Genomic DNA, 24,495 nt, shown 5'->3' on the forward strand with positions numbered 1-24,495 from the left:
CTGAATACCGCTCTCTTACCCTCCTCCGAATCCAAGCGTTCTCCAAACATTTTCCAATGGGCCTCCTGCGCCTTTGCAACCTCTTTCTTTGCAGCCTTCTTGGCTTCCTTATAACTTTCATGTGCAGCCTCTTCTTCCACCGTATCCTTTGCCTTTTGCCATTCCTTGAACTTCTTCCTCTTCTCTTCAATCGTCTTTCCAACTTCATCATCCCACCACCATGTTTCCGAGTGCCTCGGTGGTCCTTTTGTCCATCCACATACCTCACCAACGGCTCCCAATAGACTATCTTTCATTGACATCCAACCACTTTCAAGTTCAACCACATCATCTTCAACCATACTCAGCCTCTCTCTTAATGCTTCCTTCACTGTCACCTCTTTCAACCTCCACACCTTCATCCTCGGTTGGTACTTCACCCGCCGAATTCTCCGCGCACCTTTCACCCTTATATCGCAGACAACCAGGTGGTGCTGCGAAACAGTCTCCTCCCCTGGGATCACCTTTGTGTCCCGGAGGTTTCCCTATCTCGCTGACGCACCATCAGGTAGTCAATGGTTGTCGTCAACCCACCTGACGTGTATGTAATAAGCTTATTATTCGCTTTCTGGAATTGAGTATTACAGAGCAACAAATCAGCTCCATCAGCAAACTCCAAGATCCTTTCACCTTCTCCATTTCTCACACCATATCCATAACCCCCATGGACTCCCTCAAAACCGTCTGGACTCCTACCCACATGTCCATTCAAGTCTCCTCCAACCACAACAACTTCCTCATCTTTCACATTTTCCATCAACTTCTCCATCGCACACCAGAACATGTTCTTCTCTTCATCGCTTCGACCGACCTGCGGGGCATATCCCGAGATGACGTTCACCAAGAGATTTCCGATCACAATTCTCACCATCATCAACCTTTCACTCACTCTAGTCACACTCACTACACTGTCTTCAAACTCCTCAGAAAACATTACACCAACACCATGCACGCCTTCCGGGCACCCTTGCCACATAAACTTGTACTTCTGCCCCTGCCTTCCCTTCACCATTCTCACACCACTTCCCTTCCACCGTGTCTCCTGCACACAACATATGTCCACTCTTCTTCTGACCAATGTTTCAACCACTTCTCCAGATCTCCCTGTCATTGTCCCTACATTCCATGTACCAAACCTCAGAAACCGATCTCCACGTGGGGCATCAGACGATTGGTCATCATAAATGGAAAAATTTCCTCCCTTGCTTCGATCGGGTTCCCCACCTTGAGTTTTAACGAGAGGGGGTGAGGACCCCCACGAGGTACTTCCGGCTGTACCCTGCCCATCAGTTATACTCATCATGGTTTCCTTTTGAGGCGATGTTTTTATGGCCGGATGCCCTTCCTGACGCCAACCCTTTTAGTCGCCTTTTACGACACGCAGGGATATGGTGTACCTATTCTGACCGGGGTACACACCGGTCTTTCACGATAACACAGTCAATTTTATTCCAATTTACATCAAATTAATGCCAAAATGATCAGTATTCAATGCCCTATCCTCAAATATAACATATTATATGGTGTTGTTGTAACCCGAGTTAGCGGTTGGAGGTCAAAGGTCAAGGGGGTCACCACAAAGCATTTTTCATTGGACAGCGTCGTGGACAACATTACGCAAAAACCACTCAGCAGATTGTCATGAAATTTTGTGGACTTGTTTGACATCATGAGAAGACAAATCGATTAGATTTTGGGAGCGATCGGATCAAAGGTCAAGGTCAAGGTCACAAAAAGGTCAAAATCGTTTTTTTGCGATTAAAGTGTCAATTTTGTTCCGATTTACATCACATATAGTCCAAAATGTTCAGTATTCAAATCCCGATCCACTGATATAGCGTATGGTATAGTGTTTGCAACCCTAGTTAGTCTGTGGAAGTCAAAGGTCAAGGGGGTCACCAAAATGGAGTTTTTGATTGGGAAGCATTGTGGACAACATTACACAAAAACCACTTCGCAGATTGTCATGAAATTTTGTGGATGTGTTTGGCATCACGAGAGGACAAATCGATTAGATTTTGGGAGCGATCGGATCAAAGGTTAAGGTCAAGGTCACAAAAAGGTCAAAATCGTTTTTTCGCGATTAAATTGTCAATTTTGTTTTGATTTACAGCAAATTAACTCCAAAATGTTCAAAATTAAATTCCCCATCCTCTAATATGACACATGGTATAGTACTTTTGTCACCCAAGGCAGCGGTTGGGCGTCAGAGGTCAAGGGGGTCACACAAATTCACATTTATATCGGAAAGCGTGGTGGACAACTTAACGCAAAAAAAAACAAAACGCAGAGAGGCTTTAATTGTTTTGGATTTGTTTGGCATCATGAAAGGACAAATCCATTAGATTTTGGGAGCGATCGGATCAAAGGTTAAGGTCACAAAAAGGTCAACATCGTTTTTTCATGATGAAAACGGTTAATATGTTTCCGATTTACATCAAATTAACTCCAAATTGTTCAGTGTTCAATTCCCCATCTTCTGAAATGACACAAGGTATAGTACTATTGTCACCCTAGGTAGCGGTTGTGGGTCAAAGGTCACGGGGGTCACAAAATGCATATTTGTATTGAGATGCGTTGTGGACAACTTAATACAAAGGTAATAATAATAGGCGGATCGGCTGATATTTTTGTGACGTGTTTGACATCATAAGAGGACAAATCGATTAGATTTTGAAAGCGATTGGATCAAAAGTCAAGGTCACAACAAGGTCAAACTCATTTTTTTGTGATAACAGTTTCAAATTTGTTCCCATTTACATCAAATCAACGCCAAATGTTCAGTATTCAATTCACCACCCTCTAATATGACACATGTACAATGCTGTCACCCAAGGGAGCGGTTGGGGTGGGGGGGGAGGTTGCTGTAACACTGTCACTTCTGCTGTAGTTTACATCAACTTAACGCCTAAATATTCGGTATTAAATTTTAAATCCCCGGAAGTGGCAAAGGTCAACGAGGTCTCTTTTATTGAACATCAATGGCTGCAAAGGAGACAACTGTACATGAACATCAGGCACTAAATCATGTTGTAAATATGCTTCATATTTTTGGTGTCGGATTAATCCCTAAGATATCTATTTGATGCTGAAATCTTCGTAATCATATATTATTTTGGTATTGTTTGCACTCTGACGGCTGCATTCGGTATCGAAGGAATGACACTACACTCGGCCTTTAGTTTCGCATGTGGTCCACGCAGTAAGAGAGAGTATATGCCCGCGAGCAGCGAGAAGCTTAACTCACTCAGATCACGCATCGGGAAGCTCAAACTTCTCATTATAGATGAGGTGTCAATGGTGGGAGCAGATCTCCTATATCATATCCATCGGCAACTTCAAGACATCACAGGCATATCAGATGCTAACTCGCGTTTTGGAGACGTCAGCATTCTTGCCGTTGGAGATCTCTTTCAACTCCAACCCGTTGGCCAAGATCATGTCTTTGGACTTCCCTCAGATTGTTATGCCAGGTTACACAGATCACTCTGGGAGGAAAATTTCACCATGATCCAGTTGACCGAAAGCATGAGACAAAAAGATGACAAGCGGTTTGCTGATTTGCTCATGAGGGTCAGAACAGCGTCCTGTAATGAGGAAGACATTAAACTACTCAGAAATCGAGTGATAACCACATCCGACCCCGACTATCCAGCTGACGCCTTACACGTCTTTAAGACGAACAAAGAAGTAGTCAACCACAACATGACGCATATCAAGAAATCAAAATCTCCAATATATGAAATCAAGGCCATTGATAAAAACAAGGATATCAGGACTGGTCAACTTGATGTGATTATGTCCACAAAAGCATCTGACACTGGAGGACTCAGACAAGTCGTTATGGTGACAAAAGGGGCACGAGTTGTGATCACCGTCAACATTAACGTGTCTGACGGTTTGGCAAATGGCGTCTGTGGAACCGTCCTTGCAATAGAGACTACAGGAGATCAGGTGACTACCATTCTCGTCAAGTTTGACAGTCCTCGAGTCGGCAAGGATGCAATTGCCCAGAGCCAGTACAAGCAACGCTATCCAGACGCGGTCCCGATCGTGAGACAGCAGGTTCAATTTTTTACTGGAAGGGCACGACACTCGGTGGAGGTGAAGCGATCTCAGTTCCCTCTCACACTTGCCTGGGGGTGCACTATTCACAAAGTTCAGGGGAAAACGCTTGAACAAATCGTTGTGACGATGCAAGGCCGAGGCAAATTTATGCCTGGCCAGGCATATGTTGCAATGAGCCGTGTCCGGTCAATTCAGGGACTTTTCTTTTTGGGATTTAATGCGAGTAGCATCCGCATTAATCCTGCCGTTCAGCAAGAAATGAACCGTCTCACCAACATTCCGAAAATTGATGCTCCAAGACCCCATTATCAAACAAACAAGTGTCTCAACATTAGTTTCCTTAATGTCAGATCCTATCTTCAGCACTTGGACGACATGAAGAAGGATCCAGTGATGCTAAAGATAGATGTTTTCTGTTTCGCCGAAACATTTCTGCATGATGGACTACAAATCGGACAATGTCAGATGCTGAAGAAATGCTTGCAGTGCTTCCGAGCCGAAAGGCCCATCGACCATGGTGTCAGCTGAGGTGGCATCATGATTATGGCACCGGAAAAAATGCATCCAGCAAGTTTAGACACTATCTCAGATCTGGAACACAAAGGAGTATCCGTCTTTGTCCACAACAGGACAATTAATATCGTGACGTTATACAGACCTCCATCACAGAGTCAAACGGCGTTCAAAGATAAACTTAAACTTTTCCTGACGGCACTAAATACAGAACGATTGACGATCATTCTGGGTGACTTCAATTTTGACCTGCTTGGTGCTACGGAAAACGATATCCTACAGCTGATGGCACAACACGGGTTCCGCCAGTATGTGACCGAGCCAACGACAGACCAGAGATCTCTACTGGACCACGTATACGTCAACCAGCCAGTCGCCGTACACGTGGATGTCGTTGACACGTACTATTCAGACCACGACATGCTTTGTGTCTCCCTCGAAATATGATTTTTTTTTTGTTCCTCACGCATTTGTGGCACATTCGCGATCACCGAAAATGTGTTGTTCCCATTTCAAATATTTCAACATAACGTTTCATGAGTAGATCTAACTAAATAACATGTATCTTTTGCCAACTTTTGTTAGTCTCCTATTATCTACTGTAATCTCATACATTTCCATATTTGTCTGTGTTCTATGCCATCACCATGTTCCGTCAAGTATAATAAATACAATATTGAACACGTAATAACTCAGTCGTTTGCTGTTTATCACCATTTCGCCCCTACCCCAACACTTCCTGGTGAAGTTTGGGTGTAAACTAGAATATATCTCTGTCTCTAAACTGTGTGTCTGTTGATGCAACAAGGGCCATAAGGGCCCTACCAAACTTAGTTACTAAGTAAAATACAACAAATTTTCATTAAGGAGACTTAGTATAGTTTGATATGCACATAGCTTCGCTCATGGTTTAGTAAAAGGAGTTTTACTTTCTTGTTTAATTAGACGCCAATTAAAATGACGTTTTTGTCCTCGCTCGGATTTGAAAACATGATCTACTTGATCCAGGTCGTGTCTGCGTGGTCAGTGACATTCGACCGAATCCGACCCTACATGCTACGGAGTTCGGCACTCGGGACAACGAATCACCTAAAATTGTCATAATCGTAATAGTTCTAATAACAAAATCCTTTCACAAAATCTGGATCATGGACTTTAAATTTGCGAAATTCCCGAGCAGATTTAGTGGAATTTTAGTTCCTCATTTTACTCTCATGCTATGTTCAAACTAGTGGATGCAGCGAAGGTATGCGCTCTACGAGAGCCCGTTGTAGTATTTAATGTAGATTCAGTTTGGAGAAAAGAGGGGGGTGGTGGGGGATGTGGAACCAGGAGTGGAAGAAAATTCAATATAAATGAGAATCGTTACAGAGTGAAAATTAAAGTTTTCTTTTTTTGTTTGTTCCAAATTTTTTGAAACGAGGAGAGGAAATAGAAATAGTAAATAGGATAAGATAGTTCTCATCCAGTAATAAACTAGAAGGGCAATCGGTAGAGCGCATACCTTCGCCACACAATGCCTGATCTAGTCGACCATATCGGGCCCAATAAATTTTTGAAATATCATGTGATATATTACTTTTGGCCCCATCTCTCAATGGTAAAAAATCGCTTTAAAAATAAAAAAATTCGGATCTTCATCAAAATCGAATCCATTCGTCCTTGTCAAATACCCAACATGTCCACAAAGTTTCATTCAAATCTGTCCACAACTTTTTGAGATATCGTGCTCTATATCGTTTTTGGCCTTAGCTCTCAATGGTGAAGAATCACTGAGAAAAGTCTAGTAGTCGGATCCGGATCCGACTTTGAATTTGAATCATTTGAATCCATCCACAACTTTTTGAGACATCCTGCACACAGACAGACAGACAGATGGGGTGAAAACATAACCTCCTTCACCTTCGGTGGTTGTGGTAATGACTTGGGACAGCCATAATAATAATAATAATTTTTGCAACAGTAATAAGTTTGGCTGCTGCTAAATGTATAGTCAAACCTGAGGATCCAGCAAAATATCAGTTGGACTCCTGAAAGTACTTACTCTTTGCTGCTTGCTTTTCTGACGTGTCTTGATAAGGTTGTGAGCTTGTTGAAAGCATGTCAGTACCTGGGAAAGTGGTGAGATGGTTGGATAGTGCTGTTTTTTGTATGTGTATGGAAATATTGCACATGTATACGAATTTTTGATGCTCATCAGGCCTTTCTCTCAAATTGAACAAGAATGGGAAACTGCGAAGTTGCATCTTGCTGCCAAGTAAAAGCGACACATTTTCACAAGAATAATGTTTTAACAGAAGTGATGAAAGAACAAGGAAGAGCGATGAAGAGGGTGCAAAGGGGGTTGGAGAGGGACAAAGGTGCACTGGAGAAAGAACAAAAACAGCTGGTAAGCATGTGATTTGTTCACTTTATGTCTCTTCTTCCTCCCCGCACTGATGAAAATTTCCTTGATATACTTGTAGAGAGAAAACACTCATACTGAGACTGTGGGGCAGGTCTTTTGTTGTCATACTGCATTCAGACAGTTTTCAGAGATGTTGGAGTATAACACGTCTGACAGGTTGTTACAGAGGTGGTGCCCATAGCTTTGATCTGTCAGGTCGGGTTCAATTCTCGGTCCACCTAACGGTTGCCAGATCCGTGCTTCACAGACAGGGTGTTGCATTGTAAAGTGCACTGTAACTCCGTTGCACATGAAGTTGGACATCCTGTCTGCCAGCATTAGCTGGCGGACATTAAATATCGCGGTGTTTTTTAGAGCGGGAAAGTTATCACAAGCATCCTGAATTGATTACAAATTAGTGCCATGACTACCACTGGGCAGGCAAAGGCAAACCAGTTGTTGTAATCCTCATAGGGTTACTTTGGCAGCAATAAACCTACTCATAATCTTGGCCCAACTATTAACTGTCATCCAGGTGTTTCACAGGCAAGGTCATTGATTCATCAATAGACATGTTGTCCCTTGGATGGACGTTAAACTTGGCATCCCATCTGCCAGCAACAGTTCACGGTGGACATTAAAAATCCCACAATGTCCTTCGTGAAGAGTAGGCGAGCTATCGCTGGCACCCTGAACAAATTACTGTCCTAACTTCCTGAATCGGAGTGGCAACTCGACCAGGATTGTAGTTGAGTAACTGCTTCAGCAGCACTAGCACTCTGCATCGGGCAGAGTTCATGATGATGATGATGATGATGATTATTATTATTATTATGACGAACCTACCTTCGGGCAGTGAAGCATAAGTAGAAGAAGAATAATGCAATATTGCAAAAGGACTCCAATGGTATAATCCCTTTCTGGTTTAAAAAGGACTACTCATGAAATATTGAAATATTGGGTTTGTACAGAGAAATGGCCCTTGCTCAAAGGAATTGTAGTGCAGAGAAATGACTGATGGTAAGCTTTTCATTTGCACTTTCATTATATTATAACTGTCTGGAAGGGCACACATTATTGTGGTGGGATTTTTGACTGTTGGTACTGCCAGATAGAAATTGTTGTGCCAGATGCTCCTCATGCATCTCCTCTGCCTTTACTTAATGTAAACATTCCTTAAAATCACTGTTTGACGCTACAGGAGCAGTTCCTCTCCTTGGATCTCACCTTCCTTTCCGTTAACCTTCAACTTTGTGAAAATAATCAAAATGCAGCCTTGGTTCCAGATGTTATGAAATGAATGACTCATCCCAGTAGCTGTTTTTTATGTAGCTTGTGACATAAACCACCATAGCTGTCAAAACCTAACGAACAAGTAATAAAAACATTTTTAAACTAAAAGGGCACTCGGTAGAGCGCATACCTCCACCAGGCTGATTAGTTTACATTGTGTATCCCACTGATAGGCTGGATATGGATTTGGACCTGAACTAAAATTTAATCGGCTTTTCTTGTCACCTAACCAACTCACCCACCAAGTTTCGTCCGAATCCGTCCACAACTTTTTGAGATATCTTGATATACGTCGTTTTAACCCTGTCACTCAATGGTGAAGAATCGTTTAAAAAACATTCTCGGATCCGGATCTGGATTCGGATTTTCACCATAATCGAATCCTTTCTTCATTGTTACATACCACATCTGCCCACCAAGTTTTGTCTGAATGCGTCCACAACTTTTTGAGATATTTTGTTCACAAACTGACAGACAGGGGTGAAAACATAACCTCCATCCACCTTCGGTGGTGGAGGTAAAAATGTAAAAGCATGTTGAGATGTTACTCCAAAAATTATGTAAACAAGGTGGGGATGGTCACAAGAAATGATCATGTAAAACCTCAAAAAGACAATGTTATATCAAACACACACAGTTAGTGTCTTTTCTAGGGACAACCATTATTCAATGAAAGATATAGGGATAGTTCCACATGATCATTTCTCATGACCATCCATTCCTTGATTACATACTCTTTGGAGTAACATCCCTACATCGTTTTACATTTTAAAAATGTTTTTATTACTTGTTTCTTTACGGTTTTTTAAGAAATATATACATGTATAGATATTGTACTACTGATTTACAAATGTTGTAGTACATACTTTATAGACGATTTTACACTCTAAATAGTACGTACTTTGTCGAAATATGTGTGGGTTGTTGCCGTTACCGACTTCCTGATAATATTCCACGGTTAACCACACTCACATAATATGTGTGATGGGGCAAATGTGTTAAGCAGCCACACCCCACCAGGCTGATTGACAGTCGTAGTCCCACCCTCCCTTCCTATTTTTTTTTACAAAGGAATGCAGTTTTGCATAATTTTCGTATAATCCTTTCAAGCGATTAAAATTACGATAGCAAAGGATGCTGCACAAAGTAAAACTCTGTCAGATGGGACGAGAATCATTGACATTGAGAGAGGCAGCTTGGAAATAGGACGTATGATGATGATAATGATGATGATCAAGAAGAAGATTTTGCGGTTTTGACCAATCACGGTTTTTGGGGAGTTTTGCCTTTGCCATGGTCTGGAGTACTGAAAAGTGATCCCTGCCTCAACACTCAGCTGAACAGACCAGGTAGGCTTTCAAACGTAGCAAAAGAGACTTTTTAGAGAAGATACTCCAACTTTAATTTTGTACATAGCGGTGGAACCGCCATTATTGTTTCCACGCCCTCCCCACATAGAGAGTACTGGCGCTCTCTCTCTGATAGTACAAAGCAAGGCAGTGGATGCAAAATTTATTTGATTAAGTCTAAATCCATTTTCAAACCATCAAAAAAGTTAATCCAATAATAATCCGCATTGTTTAAGTGAAGCATTTTAATATTTTACTGATGAAAGGTGTATTAAAAAAAAAATTGAAACCTGGAAACCTGACTTCAATTGTGTACTTGCATAATTACTATTAACAAGTTTGTGTCTTTCATTTATTGAGTTATATCATGTGCATAAATGCATGATAGTCTGCTGAATGCAAGTGCCGTGTAAATATATATATTGTTGTTCGTGATTGGTGCGAAATCATCAAGAGAATAGAAGATAAAGATTGGCTATTGCCTACTTGCTGTTCAGCATTGTTCCACTGCGTGCAATCTGGTTCATCCTCATGACGCGTGCTAGAGCTGCATCAAGTAGATCAACCTTGAAAAGTAAGCTTTGATCACTATGCAAAGTGGAAGGCATTATAAATTACTAGTACGTGCCCTTAAAAAAAATAATAATAATAAATAAATAAACCACACCGGCCGTTTCTTCGCTCTCACGTGCCCGTACGTGCGTGACCCGGAAGTTCGATATTATTCGCAGTTACGATTATCGCAATTTATTTTTAATACCCAATTATTCAATTAGCGCCAACGTATTTTACCTTTTCGCAATGTTGTGGCAAGGAAAAACAAAAAGAGAAGAGAAGAGACAGAAAAAATTTACTTCCTGGTATGGAGCATACCAGCACTCTGATGTTCCCGAAATTTATACACCGTCTAATATGAAAACGATCATAACTTGGGCCATTGTGTTTATCTATAAATGCGCATAAGAAATTGAGAAATTATTAGAATACACGAAGTCATCACTCTCCGGAAGCCCGTACGTTGTAACCTATAATGGGAAACGCGGCTGTGCTTCCCTTCCCCATCGGCCACAACGTGTCTTGCCATTGGTTTGGTAAATAAATGGCCATAACTTGGGAAGCACTTGTCCGATTAATATCAAACCTTGAAAAGGCACATCCTCAGGTCCCCAGCAATATGCCTGGCAAGTTTCAATTAGATCGGACCAGAGGTTGCCGAGAAACAGTGGTCACACACACACACACACACACACACACACACACACACACACACACACACACACACACACACACACACACACACACACACACACACACACACACACACACACACACAGATTGCTGGAATTATAGATTGATGTTTTAATAATGCAGGATGTTTAAAATATTGATGTGTCTATTTGGATTTGGTTGCAAGAGATGTTCTTGAAGAACTTTGGTGTTTCAAAGAATCACTTTTCGCCATCCACCCATTGACGTCAAACAAAAGCATTAGCTCATTGGGGGGGGGGGCTTGCAGAAGCTGTCAACAAAAGTAGAATTCCAGACCATCAGCCACTTTTTGGGTTCGGAATATCAATTGCTGAAGAATTACAATCTCGTGCTGTGATGCAATTTGGAAAAAGGTCTGGCCTCAGTTCCTCACCATATTGTAGGGTGATTAGTTTCAAGTGGTGGTTGAAGTCTATGGGACTTACATCCTAATTAGTGCACCACCTGAAGCGCACACTGATTACTTTAACTGCAAGTGGTTTCTGTATATCATATTTCAGACTCGTTGACGACAGTTGCAAGCCTTGAGACATGAACGTATGATACATGGTTCTATTCACGTGGTGTGTGCGCATATGTGCCTACATATGTACACGGAGGATTCTTAGACATGAATGTCAGATGCACTGGTTCGAGCAAACTTGAAACTTGACAATTCTGAGTTGTGAACGTTGTCACCTCAAACCGTGGTGGATATTGTTATTTGGGATGCTGCGTACCCTCTATCACCATAATGAGCATTTGGAACCATACCTTTAATTTCCGACAACACTTTGGTTGAGGGAAACATTTCAACAGACTTGGCAAGTCATGAATGTGCATGAAAAACACGTTCAGACGATTAAACACACATTTCCATGTTTTGTTGAAAGGGATTGATTGTGATCTTTAAAATACAAAATTGTTATTTGGTTGATGGCTGTTATTGTTCTGAACAGATGTGAACTACATGGGAAACCCTTTTCTTTTTGGTTACAAAACGGCAGGAGGTGGATTGTCACGGACTGTCACTCTTGATTGTGAAAAAAAAATCAATTGGTTGCAAATGCCACATTGGTCATGCCGATTGTCTTTTAGGAGTGTGCCAAGGGGGTGGAGGGAAAAAAGATTGCATCTGCTTTTGCCAGATAATTCTTCTTTGATCAGCTCTTTGATTTTCAAATTTATAACCTCATCAATTTATTTCATGTTTTATTCTTCAAATTCAAGTTTGTTAGTGACAAAGTCGATCAAAAGTACTTTTTTCATCTTTACCTGTTTATGGTTGTTGTTCATTAAATTTACAAGCTTATGTTGATTCTACATTCCATGCCATTGTAAAAACAATGAATCGAGTGAAGTCGATGGCACACCATCGCAAATCCCCACGCTTCCCAACTAAAGTAAAGTTGAAAGATGGCAAAAAGTTCCACCAGGAATGACCCAATATCAAATTCTGAGTTAAAAATAAAAAATCTTCCGTTTTGCCCACTGGACCATGAACAGGGGGTCAAATCCACAAAAAATTACATATTTCATGTGCCCCCCAATGTTAATTGCGTACACAAAGTCTCATTAAAAAGATGTTCAAAAATGTGCCCGTAATTGTATATATTGGTATTTTACCGTTTGACCCCGCTCTAAGCCACCCCCCCCAGAGGGCGGGGTCAAAATAATACTGCTCTCACACCTTCTTGCCATGTGGTGATCTACCAAGTTTGAATTTCTCTACAACCATTTAGGAAGATATAAATTGACTGATGTAGCCGATTACAATATGTAGGATATTTGGAGTAGTAAGGAACAGGCCCATAGCGAATAACAGGCCTCGTTGTTTTTTATTTTATTCAAAGCGTGGGGACAATAAATGGTGTAATTGTACATTAAATATTGACTCCTTGACTTGACCAGTATTAGCCTAGTTGAAGGACAAAGTCCTCTCTCAACCCATCAATTCTGTTCTAGGCCATTGTACTCTATAAAACTTTTCAATTGAATCCCTCTGTGTGATCTTTGATCTACCTCTGCTTCTTCCAGGGCTTTCTCTACCGGTTGTTGTGATTCATACTGTCTCCAGTCCAGTTCCATTTTAGTTTTTTGATTGTGACCAGAATGTCAAGGAATTTTGTCTGATCCATTCGTTTCTCCTCTTGTGCCTTCTGATTGTGCTGAAACACCATCTTTTCATGGTTCTTTGTGTGGTGATTAACATCTTTCCATGGCTCAAGGAATGCAAATGACATGGGGTGTCAGTGGCAGGAGAGGGCAGGAGGAGCAAGGTCAAATGCTTGTACAAAATAGAGAGCCCACCACATTACCACCACTGGGAGAGTGACAGTCCTTGAGAATCCACCTCCTGCCATAAGATTCCAGGGCCATTCTCAGATAAAGATCATTGTTAGATTTGGATATTTTTCACAAATTTTTAACTCTATAATCATTTGAGATTACACCAAAATGTCAATATTAAGATGACAGGAAATAATATAACAGCCACAAAGCAAAAAAACCTCATTTATTACCAAAAAACAAACAAACAATTCTATGATGGTAACGGTAAATACAAGTCATTACCGTTACCATTGTCATTACCGTTACCAATGGTTTACTGAAGAAAAAATCATTATTGTCACCAGTTAACTAATTCAACTTTACCTTACATTCTAATATTATAACATGAACACATCTACAAACATTTGAATGACAAACAAATGAACTGGACAACATATATTTCGAATTGGTATTGATCACTTTAGTATTTCATCAATTCATTAGTTTATGGTTGAGGATGCTGTTGGTATGCTCCCGATCAAGTTCAAATGGTGGCGGGCCGGTGAATGCCACTTGTTGCAGAATGAAGCGTCGATCTTCCTCCCCCTCTGTTATATCATCCCGCTTCGGCCAATCGAAAATGTATCGATCACTATCGCCAACACGTTCCAGATACTTCAATCTCAGAGGATGCCTTGAAATCACTCTCCCAATATAAAAAAACTTTACGCGTTCCTCGAGTGAACAATACAGGAGAATATCCATGCAACACAAAATCTGCTTCCAAACTGTCGCCATCCTTGCCCAACGATTTCCAAATGACCCACTTTCAATAATCATCTTTCGCATGAGCATCCAGGGTAGTCAAATCATCGATAGACATCATATCCTTCTACAAGGCATTGGCGGAATAAAATATTTTTCCGCTCGCTTAAGGTTGTCTCAAAACGATGTAAAGGGCATGATTTTTGAGATGATAAATCCATGCATCCAACCTCATCCAATTCTGGGGAATAACACTGACAGAGATTACATGGGCCAGAACAAAAACAGGAATGATTTCTTATATAGAACATTCCTTGTTCTGTGGAAACTACTTGATGAATTTGCAATGTCCCCTTCACAGTTTCGATATTATTCATTCTTTCTTCTATATCATCCATTCTCTCTTGATCAATAGCCGACATCTTCACATTTATATTCCGCCCCACATGGTCAAGTAGATCATCAAGACTGGCAATGTCTTTCCCATATGAAACTAATTTATCCGCATAGTTTTTTCACTGCAGCACCTACACCATCTGCCGGGCCCTTTCCGTGACCAGCTTCTAAAAAATTCCATGACACGTGCTTGAATCCCATGATATAAGGAATGTTGACCAACAGTTGAAAATTAGACTTATTCCGGTACTGGCTCGTTGGTCCGTTGGAGACAACGTGTAACTTTTGCACTCCATGTTTTCGCAGGTCAGCGAGTACAGGTTCAAGATGAGCCCAGATACTCGGAGCCATGTGATGGGTGTCCAAACTTGCCGTACTGTAACACCTCGTCTCGTTCCTTAATGTAACATGGCACGTATGGAGAGATATCTGCTGCTTAGAAGCTCCAAAGTGCATCGACATCTTTTCCTCGCCCAACTTACAATCGTAGTTTTAACTGAAATCACACTGTACTACACATTCCGCATCCCCAATCTCCTGTTTCAGCTTCCTCACCGCACAGTACTGACTAATGATTCTGTATTGATGTTTCATGAGTTCTTTGAATTCTTTCTCGAATTTGTGGCACAATTTCTCCTTTGTATCGCTATCATGTTCCTTCCTCTGTATTTTTGAACTGGTACTACCAACTGACACAAGTACGAATCCCCTTTGATAATAATAGCTTGCATACTTTGTAATGATTGACCCGTCAATGACCAAATATTGGGTCAGCATCAGTTATACATAGAAAACAACATGCGACATTTGTCGACTCTTCCGCTACATTTGATTGTTCTATGGAATATTTGATTGCTGCTCAACAAAACCTTTCATAGGTGAGAGAAATGGAAGTTAAAGGCTGATAAAATGATCATGCTATCACACCTTGCCTGTCTGAAAGTATCAGGTTGTCATTACCGTTACCTGAGGTCATTATCGTTATTTTCAATGGGTAACGGTAATGACAAACTTTTACTTTTTATCGGACAACACTGCTCCGAATTTTACCAAAAAAAAACATGATGAAAGTCACTAAATATTAGCGCTTCATGATTACAAACACGCCTGGAATATGAACGAACCCCTTCCACATTATCTGAGGGTAACGGTAATGACCATTAATTTCCCTGACATAGGAAAAATTCAATAATTACCTCGTTTTATTCCTGATTCTTCAAATTATTTGACCTTGTAAATTCTAAAATGGTGCCTTGAGAACTGGTCTCCTGACTCAAGGTACCCTATTGGCCACTCTATTAACAATTCTTCTTCATTCAATATCAGTACCGGTAATGACATTTTCAAAGTTAATTTAGGGATTGGCATCATTTCAATCGTTCTACTCCCTTTTCTGTGACAAATATGTGACAAATTATCCAAATTGTATTAAAACTATTGGCAATCATTCTTTTTCACTTCAATTCCCTGACAAAGTTAATTTAATGGAGTAATTACGAATTTTACTACGATGACATTTCCTGGGACAGGTAACGGTAATGACATTTCATTTACAAAATTTACATTTATACAATATGTGGCATCAAATTAGAAGAAGAATATTTTTTCCATGTCATTTTCCAAATTTCCAATCATTCCTAGGCTTTCTGTTGCAGTTGGAGTGCATATATTGAAGATATGTTTATGGACATTTTTTCAAATAAATTGTACGTTTTTCTGAGAATGGCCCTCCAATGATGCAGAAGAGGCGAGGGGATAATTGAGAGTAAGCTTAGGAGAGGAATACGCATCGGTTGAACAAGCTGTATACAAGCAAGAAGGGGGTTCTTGTTGAGAGAAAAGAGGAATAAATGAGTGAAGGTGAGCAGCAAGCCTGGTTTTGGGGAATTTCACCAGAAGTTGGATACTGGCAGAATGCATGTACACTGGAGAAATCTGAGGGGGAGGGAGGTGACAAGGGAAGGATCAGAGCACAGAAAGGTCTGTGGGTGAAAGATCAGAAAGGAGATGAGAGAAGACAGAGGGACTGTCAATCTGTATGCGATTTGTGAGTAACAGGCCCAGAGATTTTGCTTTGTCATAGGAGATTCCTATGATTTTAAGGGCCTTTTGGTCTCCACGGCATCAATATGTGAGAGGTGTGAGACAGAGGTGCCAGTCCAAAGTGGAAAGGAGTACAGTCAACCCCCGCTTTATCACGGTTCACCTATCGAGCCCCCGGTTCATCGCGGGTTTTCCCTTGGAACGTAACTAATTTTTTCTGCGGATTCCCCCGGTATATCGCAGTAATAATATATAAAATATAAATTATTTAAGCAATAAATTATAACGCGTGGTGCTCGACCAGTCACACAACGCACGAGACAAAGTTTCACTTGTGAACTTCGAATATTTTCTCCAAGCCCTACGGTGCCGCCCAAACGCCCTGCACCTTCTAAGGCTTCTGACAAGGAACCAAAGCGCCAGAGGAAGGTCCTGACGCTCCAGAAGGTTAAGGTGCTCGATATATGCTTCGGGAAGGAAAAAGGTTTTCCGCCGTTGGACGAGCACTGCTCGTACCCATCACCTCAAAACCGACCAGACCAGACGAGTCGATCTCCAGCACCTCAAACCCAATCACTGCCAAACCAACCAGACCAGACGAGTCGATCTCTGGCAACTCAAACCCTATCACTGCCAAACCGACCAGACCAGACGAGTCATTCTCAGGCACCTCAAACCGGATCACTCTCAAACCGACCAGACCAGACAAGTCGATTTTTTGGGGAGGCGTCCATTCATCGCGGATTTTCACTTAGCGCGGGTAGGTTTGGAGCATAACCCCCGCGAGAAACGGGGGATTACTGTATACCATTGAGCTGTTGATGAAGCCCTTGTTGAATGTCAGTTGTTCAGATTTGCTAAGGAAACACTTGACATGATGGAGGACCCCCAGTCGATGGCTGGATTTGGATGCCAACTTTGACAACTGTTTTTCCCAAGAGAGACCCATGCAAAAGTTTGAGGGACTGAGCTTCTTGAAGCAGTTTGCCAAGTGAGTAGATGAGAGGGTTCACCAGATGATCCTTTCAGAAAGAATGAGTGAGAGATGTGCCAAAGATGAAAGACATATTCCAAGTGTTGGAACAACTCTTTACTCTATCAAGGTCTACAAAGAGGGAAGAGGCTGCTGTTTGCTTAACCGAATGATGAGGGATGTTACTGCAGAGGGTAGTGTCATCAGACACTGCCGTTGGGTGGTCTCGCCTCACCAGGGAGAGGAGATGAAAGGGTCCAATTGAGAGCCACATGCTGACTGGAGGAAGTCAGCAAGGCATGAGAGGAGGTAGCTTTGGAGAGCAAGGCAGGGTGCCATGCTGTTTCAAATGTTCAAGATGTGTCCGGAGATATGGCCCTCATCTGTTGTCCATGGTGGATTGACCAGATCAGAAATGAAACAAATGGTGTGAGATCAGGCTTTTGGTAAAAAGGAAGGATTTTATGTCAACTCTGATGATGAATTATATGACTGCTTATAATTGAAAGTCAGCTAATTGGCCTGAAATTAAGAGGATCTAGTTTTCTGCCCTTTGTGTAATGCCATGATGTTTTCTGGCTTCCATGTACATAGAGTGTGGCCAAAGGCAAATTGTAGATTGAACAGAGTATAAACGAGGTACGCATAGTGGCAGACCAGGTTTTTAATGCTCAGCTGTTCCGGGCCCATCACAGAATCACAGTCGAGGGTTGCCAGAATCTTCTCCACCTTCTCATGTGAGAACGATGTAGTCTAGGAGCAGTTAATGAGTGGCTAGGATATGGTAGGAATAGAGAGTGAGGCGAGATTTGGAAACGCACTTGAGACATTTGGTTTTCTCACGAGCAAAATCTTCTGGTGTGTCATTTGAAGTTGGGTAAAGAATTGAAGAGAAGCATAAGCTTGACTAGTTCCCATCAGGCCTTTGTGGAAGAAGACAGATTTGATAATTTTGTGTTGATGCTAATTAGATGCTTTCTGGCTCTGCTGAGAGTGGACTTGTGGGTTTTATGGAATGATTCAAGATTGCCTTTGGTCAGATTTATCTTCTATGAATCGAAGTCATCAATTCTCTCCCAACTCCTATTCAAAGACAACACAACTACCTCACCATAGGATTTAGTATACAAGGGGTGGGAAGATGAGTATGATAACTGAAGACTAGATGTGATTAATCTGTGCTTAAGAGAGAGCAGGTTGGTGTAGAAGAATTCCCAAGTGGCATGGATATTGGGGTAGTGATGATGGAAGACCAATCTTTAAGTAAGAGGGCACAACTTACAGTCGCTCTCAGATGGACTGAGAACTTCCAGATGCTGAGGAGCTTTCAGACCCTGGGCTTATGAAACCATGCTGCGAGATGTGAATTCTCACAAGAATATGATCATTTGCACCAATTGCAGCAGTGTCGGAACAGCAGACATTAGAAGGAAAGTTGGTCATTACCAGGTCCAAAAAGGAGTATTTGGCCAAAAAAAATGGCAAATATCCCATTGAGAAACATAACAGATTGGGTCAGGCCTATGGAGCTGTAAAAGTATTTTGCGAAAGTGTTGTGGCTGGCTGCAGAGGTACAAATCCCCAGACAATTATCATGGTGATGGTTGAAATCACTGCTTATGAGGAAATTTGAGTTGGGAGGAGTGGTTAAGAGTTGGTCCACATTGATATAGACAACTTCCAGTTCAAGAACGAGTTACGTTCCTGGACCCTTTTCTCAAGGCGAAATGGTTCTGAATCTGGAACACACGAGCATTTGATTGAAACCAACATATATTTTGTGAGGACTCTGTTCTCCGGCCCGGTATGAAGAGAGTCAGTTGAAGAGGATTCACCAAAATGCAGCTTTATTGAAGGACCACACGCCAGCGGAGGTGATGTTAGCAGCTCAACCAGCACAGTGGAGAGCTACCAAAACCACACTGAGTATTACATTCAAAACCTCTCCCTTATATACACTCTATCTCTAATTCCAATCTATCTTTGGTTATATGCTAACCTTAGTTGATGTGACAAGAGCTCTTATCTTAGGGCCAAGCAATTCTCTTAGAGAGTCCCTCTCCCCTGCCCAGGCTTCTTTTCACTGTAGGATGCTTGCAGGACAAACAAAACCCCTTTTAAGTTTCACAGAAATGGTGAGTCTCAAAAGTGGAATGTGGGTTGACCAGTAGAGTGCAGTCCTGTGCCTATGATGGACTACCTGACGGCAATAAAGGCCATGACGATTTTAATATGCAGTTCAACCTAAACAAGAGCCCAGGAGAGGAATGCTTGGGAAAACCAAGATAACGTTTACTTCCTCGGTTTGTTATCACTAAAATAACACAGCCAGTGCCTTTAGAGGGCATCTGGTGGACTGACTTACTAGGAAACAGTGCCACTACAACTATAGAGAGTTTTTAGTAAAATGCATTACAGAGTGTATAAGAATGGGTTCGAATCCCTACATCTAACTAATATATATATATATATATATATATATATATATATATATATATATATATATATATATATATATATATATATATATATATATATATATATATATATATATATATATATATAAATTATGGATTGGATGTGACCATAAAATAGCACTCCTCACAGTCCCTCCTTGGTCACATTTGACCATACTTCGCCATTCCCCAAGCTCACCAAATAGGTGGGCCTCCATTTGACGGCTGAGTTGACCATCCCTTGGCTCCGCCACCCCCAAACGATATTCGCAAATGCCGTGAACAGCCAATGACAACCTCCAAATGAGAAGTCCCCGACTACTGGTGGCCCAGGTTCGCATCTGTCCTTCTCACTGCCACATGCCTCACATCAAATTGTATTAAATTTCCCTTATTCAGAGTATTGTGTAGGTAATTTCACAAAACACTAACTGCAACAATATTATTTAGGGAGTTCTACAAAACACTAATTCCAACAATATTATTTCGGTAATTCTACAAAACACTAATTGCAACAATATCATCGAGGTAATTTCTACAAAACATTAACTGCATCTATATCATTGACAATATGCAAATGTAACAATGGGTGAGCAGCACTGTGAACACTCAAAACGTGGTGTAAGCTCCTTTCTCATCTTGCGCTAGAAGACAAAAGAGGCCCATGAGATGCATAATTACATACCTGTATAAGGGTCATATAAGTATTTTCCCATACATGCCTTCATTATCTGTTATTGTCCATTTTCCACAATTATGCACATGCTAATCAAAAACACTGCCACATCTATCATAAACCTCCAGTATCATTTTACTTGTAGATTTCCTTTCTTTCTCTTTACAACTTCCTGTATCCTCGTTTGTAATGAGATGCGTGAGCCCATGTTTGGCTTACCTTTTCACTTGAAAATTCGTTGAGTAATCATTAATACCTGGAAGAATTTTCCCAGGGCGCCACTCCACCAGAACACCTTGTTGGTCCCTCATATGGTGGGGGTCGGGTCTGGTTGTGGCCCCATACGGAGGTCCTGGGTATCTTCCTCCATGAGTTCACGGTTAATTATTATGATGGCCTGGGTGAGGGGTGAGGCTTCACAGCATTTCTTTAAACAAATGGCAATGAGAATCTTAATCAGAAATACTCCAAAAATGATTCCCACGACGATTAGGAGTGCTGACCCTACCATGCGCAGTAACCAGTCTTCCCAGTCATGAAATATAGATCTCCACCCTGCGTAACCCTCCATGCGGTCCACTCGCTCACTAGTGAGAGTTTCAAGCCTTATAGATGGAAACACCTCGAAGTGAAATGTGTTCTTCTCCGGGAGGTTACTGTATTTTCGCAAGATTTCACTATACTCTAAAAGGGTTCCGTTAGGGGCCTATGGAACTCAGGTAATTAAAGATGCGTGTTGACCCCATATGAATCCAACTTGTGCAAAGTGCCCCCACTGGGTTTTGTCTTGCGTTTTGTTCTGCTAAGCCACTTCTGTCTTTTCTGCATTTTCTGACGTCCCCCCAACAGATTTTCTCATAGCATAAGACCATCTAATCAATTTTATTTCCTTGTTTCGTTCTACCAAATCGTAAGTTCCCTTGGCTTGGATGCAGGACAGTTCTATGAGCTGCTGTGACTGGATGGTTGTTAGCCCTCTGGAAATGAGTGGTGCGGTCTCGCCAGGTTCCTTTGAAAATATCTTTACCTTATCTAGTTATTGGTTATACGTTTTCCCCAACCTTGCGCATTCACCTGTTGCCGTTCTTTCTCCAACCGCTTCCCTCCTATGTCGTTGCTGGGTTGCTACTAGTTCCTTTCCGTTCCCTCCTTTACCGCGGAGGTGTGTACAGTGTCTTTGGCTTGAGTTTGTTAGTTTGTTGCTTGATGACAGGCCCCAGCTGCAAAGGAGTAATGTCAGCGCTAGGAGACGCATGTTGGATCGTCCGGGATTCTGCTGATGGCCCCGGTGTTCCAAGGTCTCTGTTCCCTGGTCCTCCTGGTTCCACGTTCGGCAGGGCGTCTGGCTCCGCCTGCGGCGGGCCTCTCACCACTCCGTCTCTTTGTCTTGCCGGGCTGGCTCCCTAGTTTCGTCGGCCGTTTCGAGTGCCTTTTTCCAATGCGAGTGGTGTATCCGTGCACTCTTACCTCTCACTTTGACGGCGGAAGGAGTGGTCAAGAGTAGTGTGAGGTCCCGTCCCCTTGGGTTGCAGGGCATTTTTCTGCAGGAACTCTTTCACCCAGACCCGATCAGTGGGTTGAAGATCATGCAAAGAACCTCCAGCTGGTATCGGTAGTGCTTCCTGCACCTGTGAGTGAAAATTCCTGATGGTAGCAGTTAGCGCCTTACAATAATTCATTATTCCATCAGTCATGCAAGACAAGTCCCAATCCACCATATCCGGGGGAGCAGAGGCCGGTAACTGCATAGGGCGTCCTGTTATTATTTCGTGGGGCAAGAGCCCCCTTGTGGCATTGCGTGTTGTAATGCCCAAGCCCTTGGCTCTTTTCATCATTACTTTTGCCGTGAAGGACCCTCCTTGGTCCGATGACAATCGTGTTGGAATCCCAAATCGCGGAATTACTTCCTGCAAAAGCAGTCTGGCCTTTGGTTCTTCCACCAGCACTCGTTCACACAGTATGTGCTTCCTCCCTCGCCACCGGTTGGTGCAACCAACAGCCAAAAAGGCAGCACACCTTCTACACCCCCCTTTTGCTCGTATGGCCACTTGGTGTGAGCCACACGAGCAAACACCTTTTTCTCTTACTCCCCACAACTCACCCAATATATCTAAATCGCATAAGTTTGTCGTCAGCAGAGAGCGTTTGTGGTGTAGTCTCCATGCACTTTGGCTGAGTATTCAAAATCCTGTCCCGTTTCATCGTAGTAGACTGTACAGTGTAAAGTCAATTCCACTCCTTCCAGATCGATTTCGTTGCTAAGCAACCATTCCTCTGCATCCCGCAATCCTTTTGCACTTTCCCAATCTCTACTCAGCTGGTCTCTACCCTCCTGAGATACAATTCGCAACCATTAAACTACTGGTCCGAGCTCAAATACAGTAAATAGATGTAAACAGTTCCACGGTCTACCATTGTGACAATAAATAAAATTGTCCGATTAAATCTCATGAATTTCGGAGCAGGAAGTACAGTGCACAGGGAGCCTTCACATGTACGGTGGCTGTTATGATATGAAAAACGCGTTTTAAAATACCAACCGACGCTGACGTCAGAAGATAAATACAAATTCAGATCTCAATGTAAACAAAGATGTTATGAATCCTGCCTATCCAAACCGATCAAAGGGTTCACACCATTACCTTCACCACATATGCATATGCTCATCTGCACCCACCACTTGCTCACCTGAACAAGGTTTGCTCACCCACTGACCCAGACGATCCTGGTGGTCCAATTATCCCAATCGCACTTCGGCGTCCTGTTGTTCCAGACTCCCCTTGCGGACCCCTGTCTCCAGCATTGCCATCAGGGCCTGCTGCTCCATGTTCACCAGGTGCTCCGGCATTACCAGGAGATCCTGAGTTCCCTGGAATTCCACGTTCTCCTGCATGTCCAGCTTTTCCTGGCTTGCCAACTTGCACCATTATTTGGTTCATTTAATCCAGCCGAACCCCTGTCTCCTCTCATGCCCATCAGCCCAATGATACCAGAAGCTCAAATGAAACCAGTGTCCCATACCCCCTTGCAGGTCCACGTTTGCCTGTGGGGCCTTGAGAACCACGGTCCAATTATGCCATCATGACCACTTGGGCCTGGAGGTCCGAAAAAGGACTGGCCCGAACCAGACACACACACCACACGCCACACGAGCAAACACCTTTTTCTCTTACTCCCCACAACTCACCCAATATATCTAAATCGCATAAGTTTGTCGTCAGCAGAGAGCGTTTGTGGTGTAGTCTCCATGCACTTTGGCTGAGTATTCAAAATCCTGTCCCGTTTCATCGTAGTAGACTGTACAGTGTAAAGTCAATTCCACTGCTTCCAGATCGATGTCGTTGCTAAGCAACCATTCCTCTGCATCCCGCAATCCTTTTGCACTTTCCCAATCTCTACTCAGCTGGTCTCTACCCTCCTGAGATACAATTCGCAACCATTAAACTACTGGTCCGAGCTCAAATACAGTAAATAGATGTAAACAGTTCCACGGTCTACCATTGTGACAATAAATAAAATTGTCCGATTAAATCTCATGAATTTCGGAGCAGGAAGTACAGTGCACGGGGAGCCTTCACATGTACGGTGGCTGTTATGATATGAAAAACGCGTTTTAAAATACCAACCGACGCTGACGTCAGAAGATAAATACAAATTCAGATCTCAATGTAAACAAAGATGTTATGAATCCTGCCTATCCAAACCGATCAAAGGGTTCACACCATTACCTTCACCACATATGCATATGCTCATCTGCACCCACCACTTGCTCACCTGAACAAGGTTTGCTCACCCACTGACCCAGACGATCCTGGTGGTCCAATTATCCCAATCGCACTTCGGCGTCCTGTTGTTCCAGACTCCCTTTGCGGACCCCTGTCTCCAACATTGCCATCAGGGCCTGCTGCTCCATGTTCACCAGGTGCTCTGGCATTACCAGGAGATCCGGAGTTCCCTGGAATTCCACGTTCTCCTGCATGTCCAGCTTTTCCTGGCTTGCTAACTTGCACCATTATTTG

At 42.4% G+C, this 24,495-nt stretch overlaps 2 protein-coding genes across 2 annotated transcripts in view; both read left to right on the forward strand.

The window, feature by feature from the left end:
- The first annotated feature begins 3,198 nt into the window (after positions 1-3,198).
- On the forward strand, positions 3,199-4,635 carry LOC147014313 (ATP-dependent DNA helicase PIF1-like). The gene has a single exon (XM_085850598.1). The coding sequence runs from the start codon at positions 3,199-3,201 to the stop codon at positions 4,633-4,635; it is 1,437 nt and encodes a 478-aa protein (XP_085706724.1).
- A 2,194-nt stretch (positions 4,636-6,829) lies between these two features.
- CHMP2B (charged multivesicular body protein 2B) overlaps positions 6,830-24,495 on the forward strand; it is a 58,012-nt gene continuing 40,346 nt past the window's right edge. The window contains exon 1 of the mRNA XM_085852210.1: positions 6,830-7,009. Within this exon, the coding sequence (XP_085708336.1) occupies positions 6,845-7,009 (165 nt within the window). The 5' untranslated portion in view covers positions 6,830-6,844. The remainder of the gene's footprint in view (positions 7,010-24,495) is intronic.

Source organism: Eptatretus burgeri, chromosome 13, assembly GCF_056783735.1.
Source record: "Eptatretus burgeri isolate ZD-2024b chromosome 13, Ebu_testis_v1, whole genome shotgun sequence".
Lineage (NCBI taxonomy): Eukaryota > Metazoa > Chordata > Myxini > Myxiniformes > Myxinidae > Eptatretus > Eptatretus burgeri.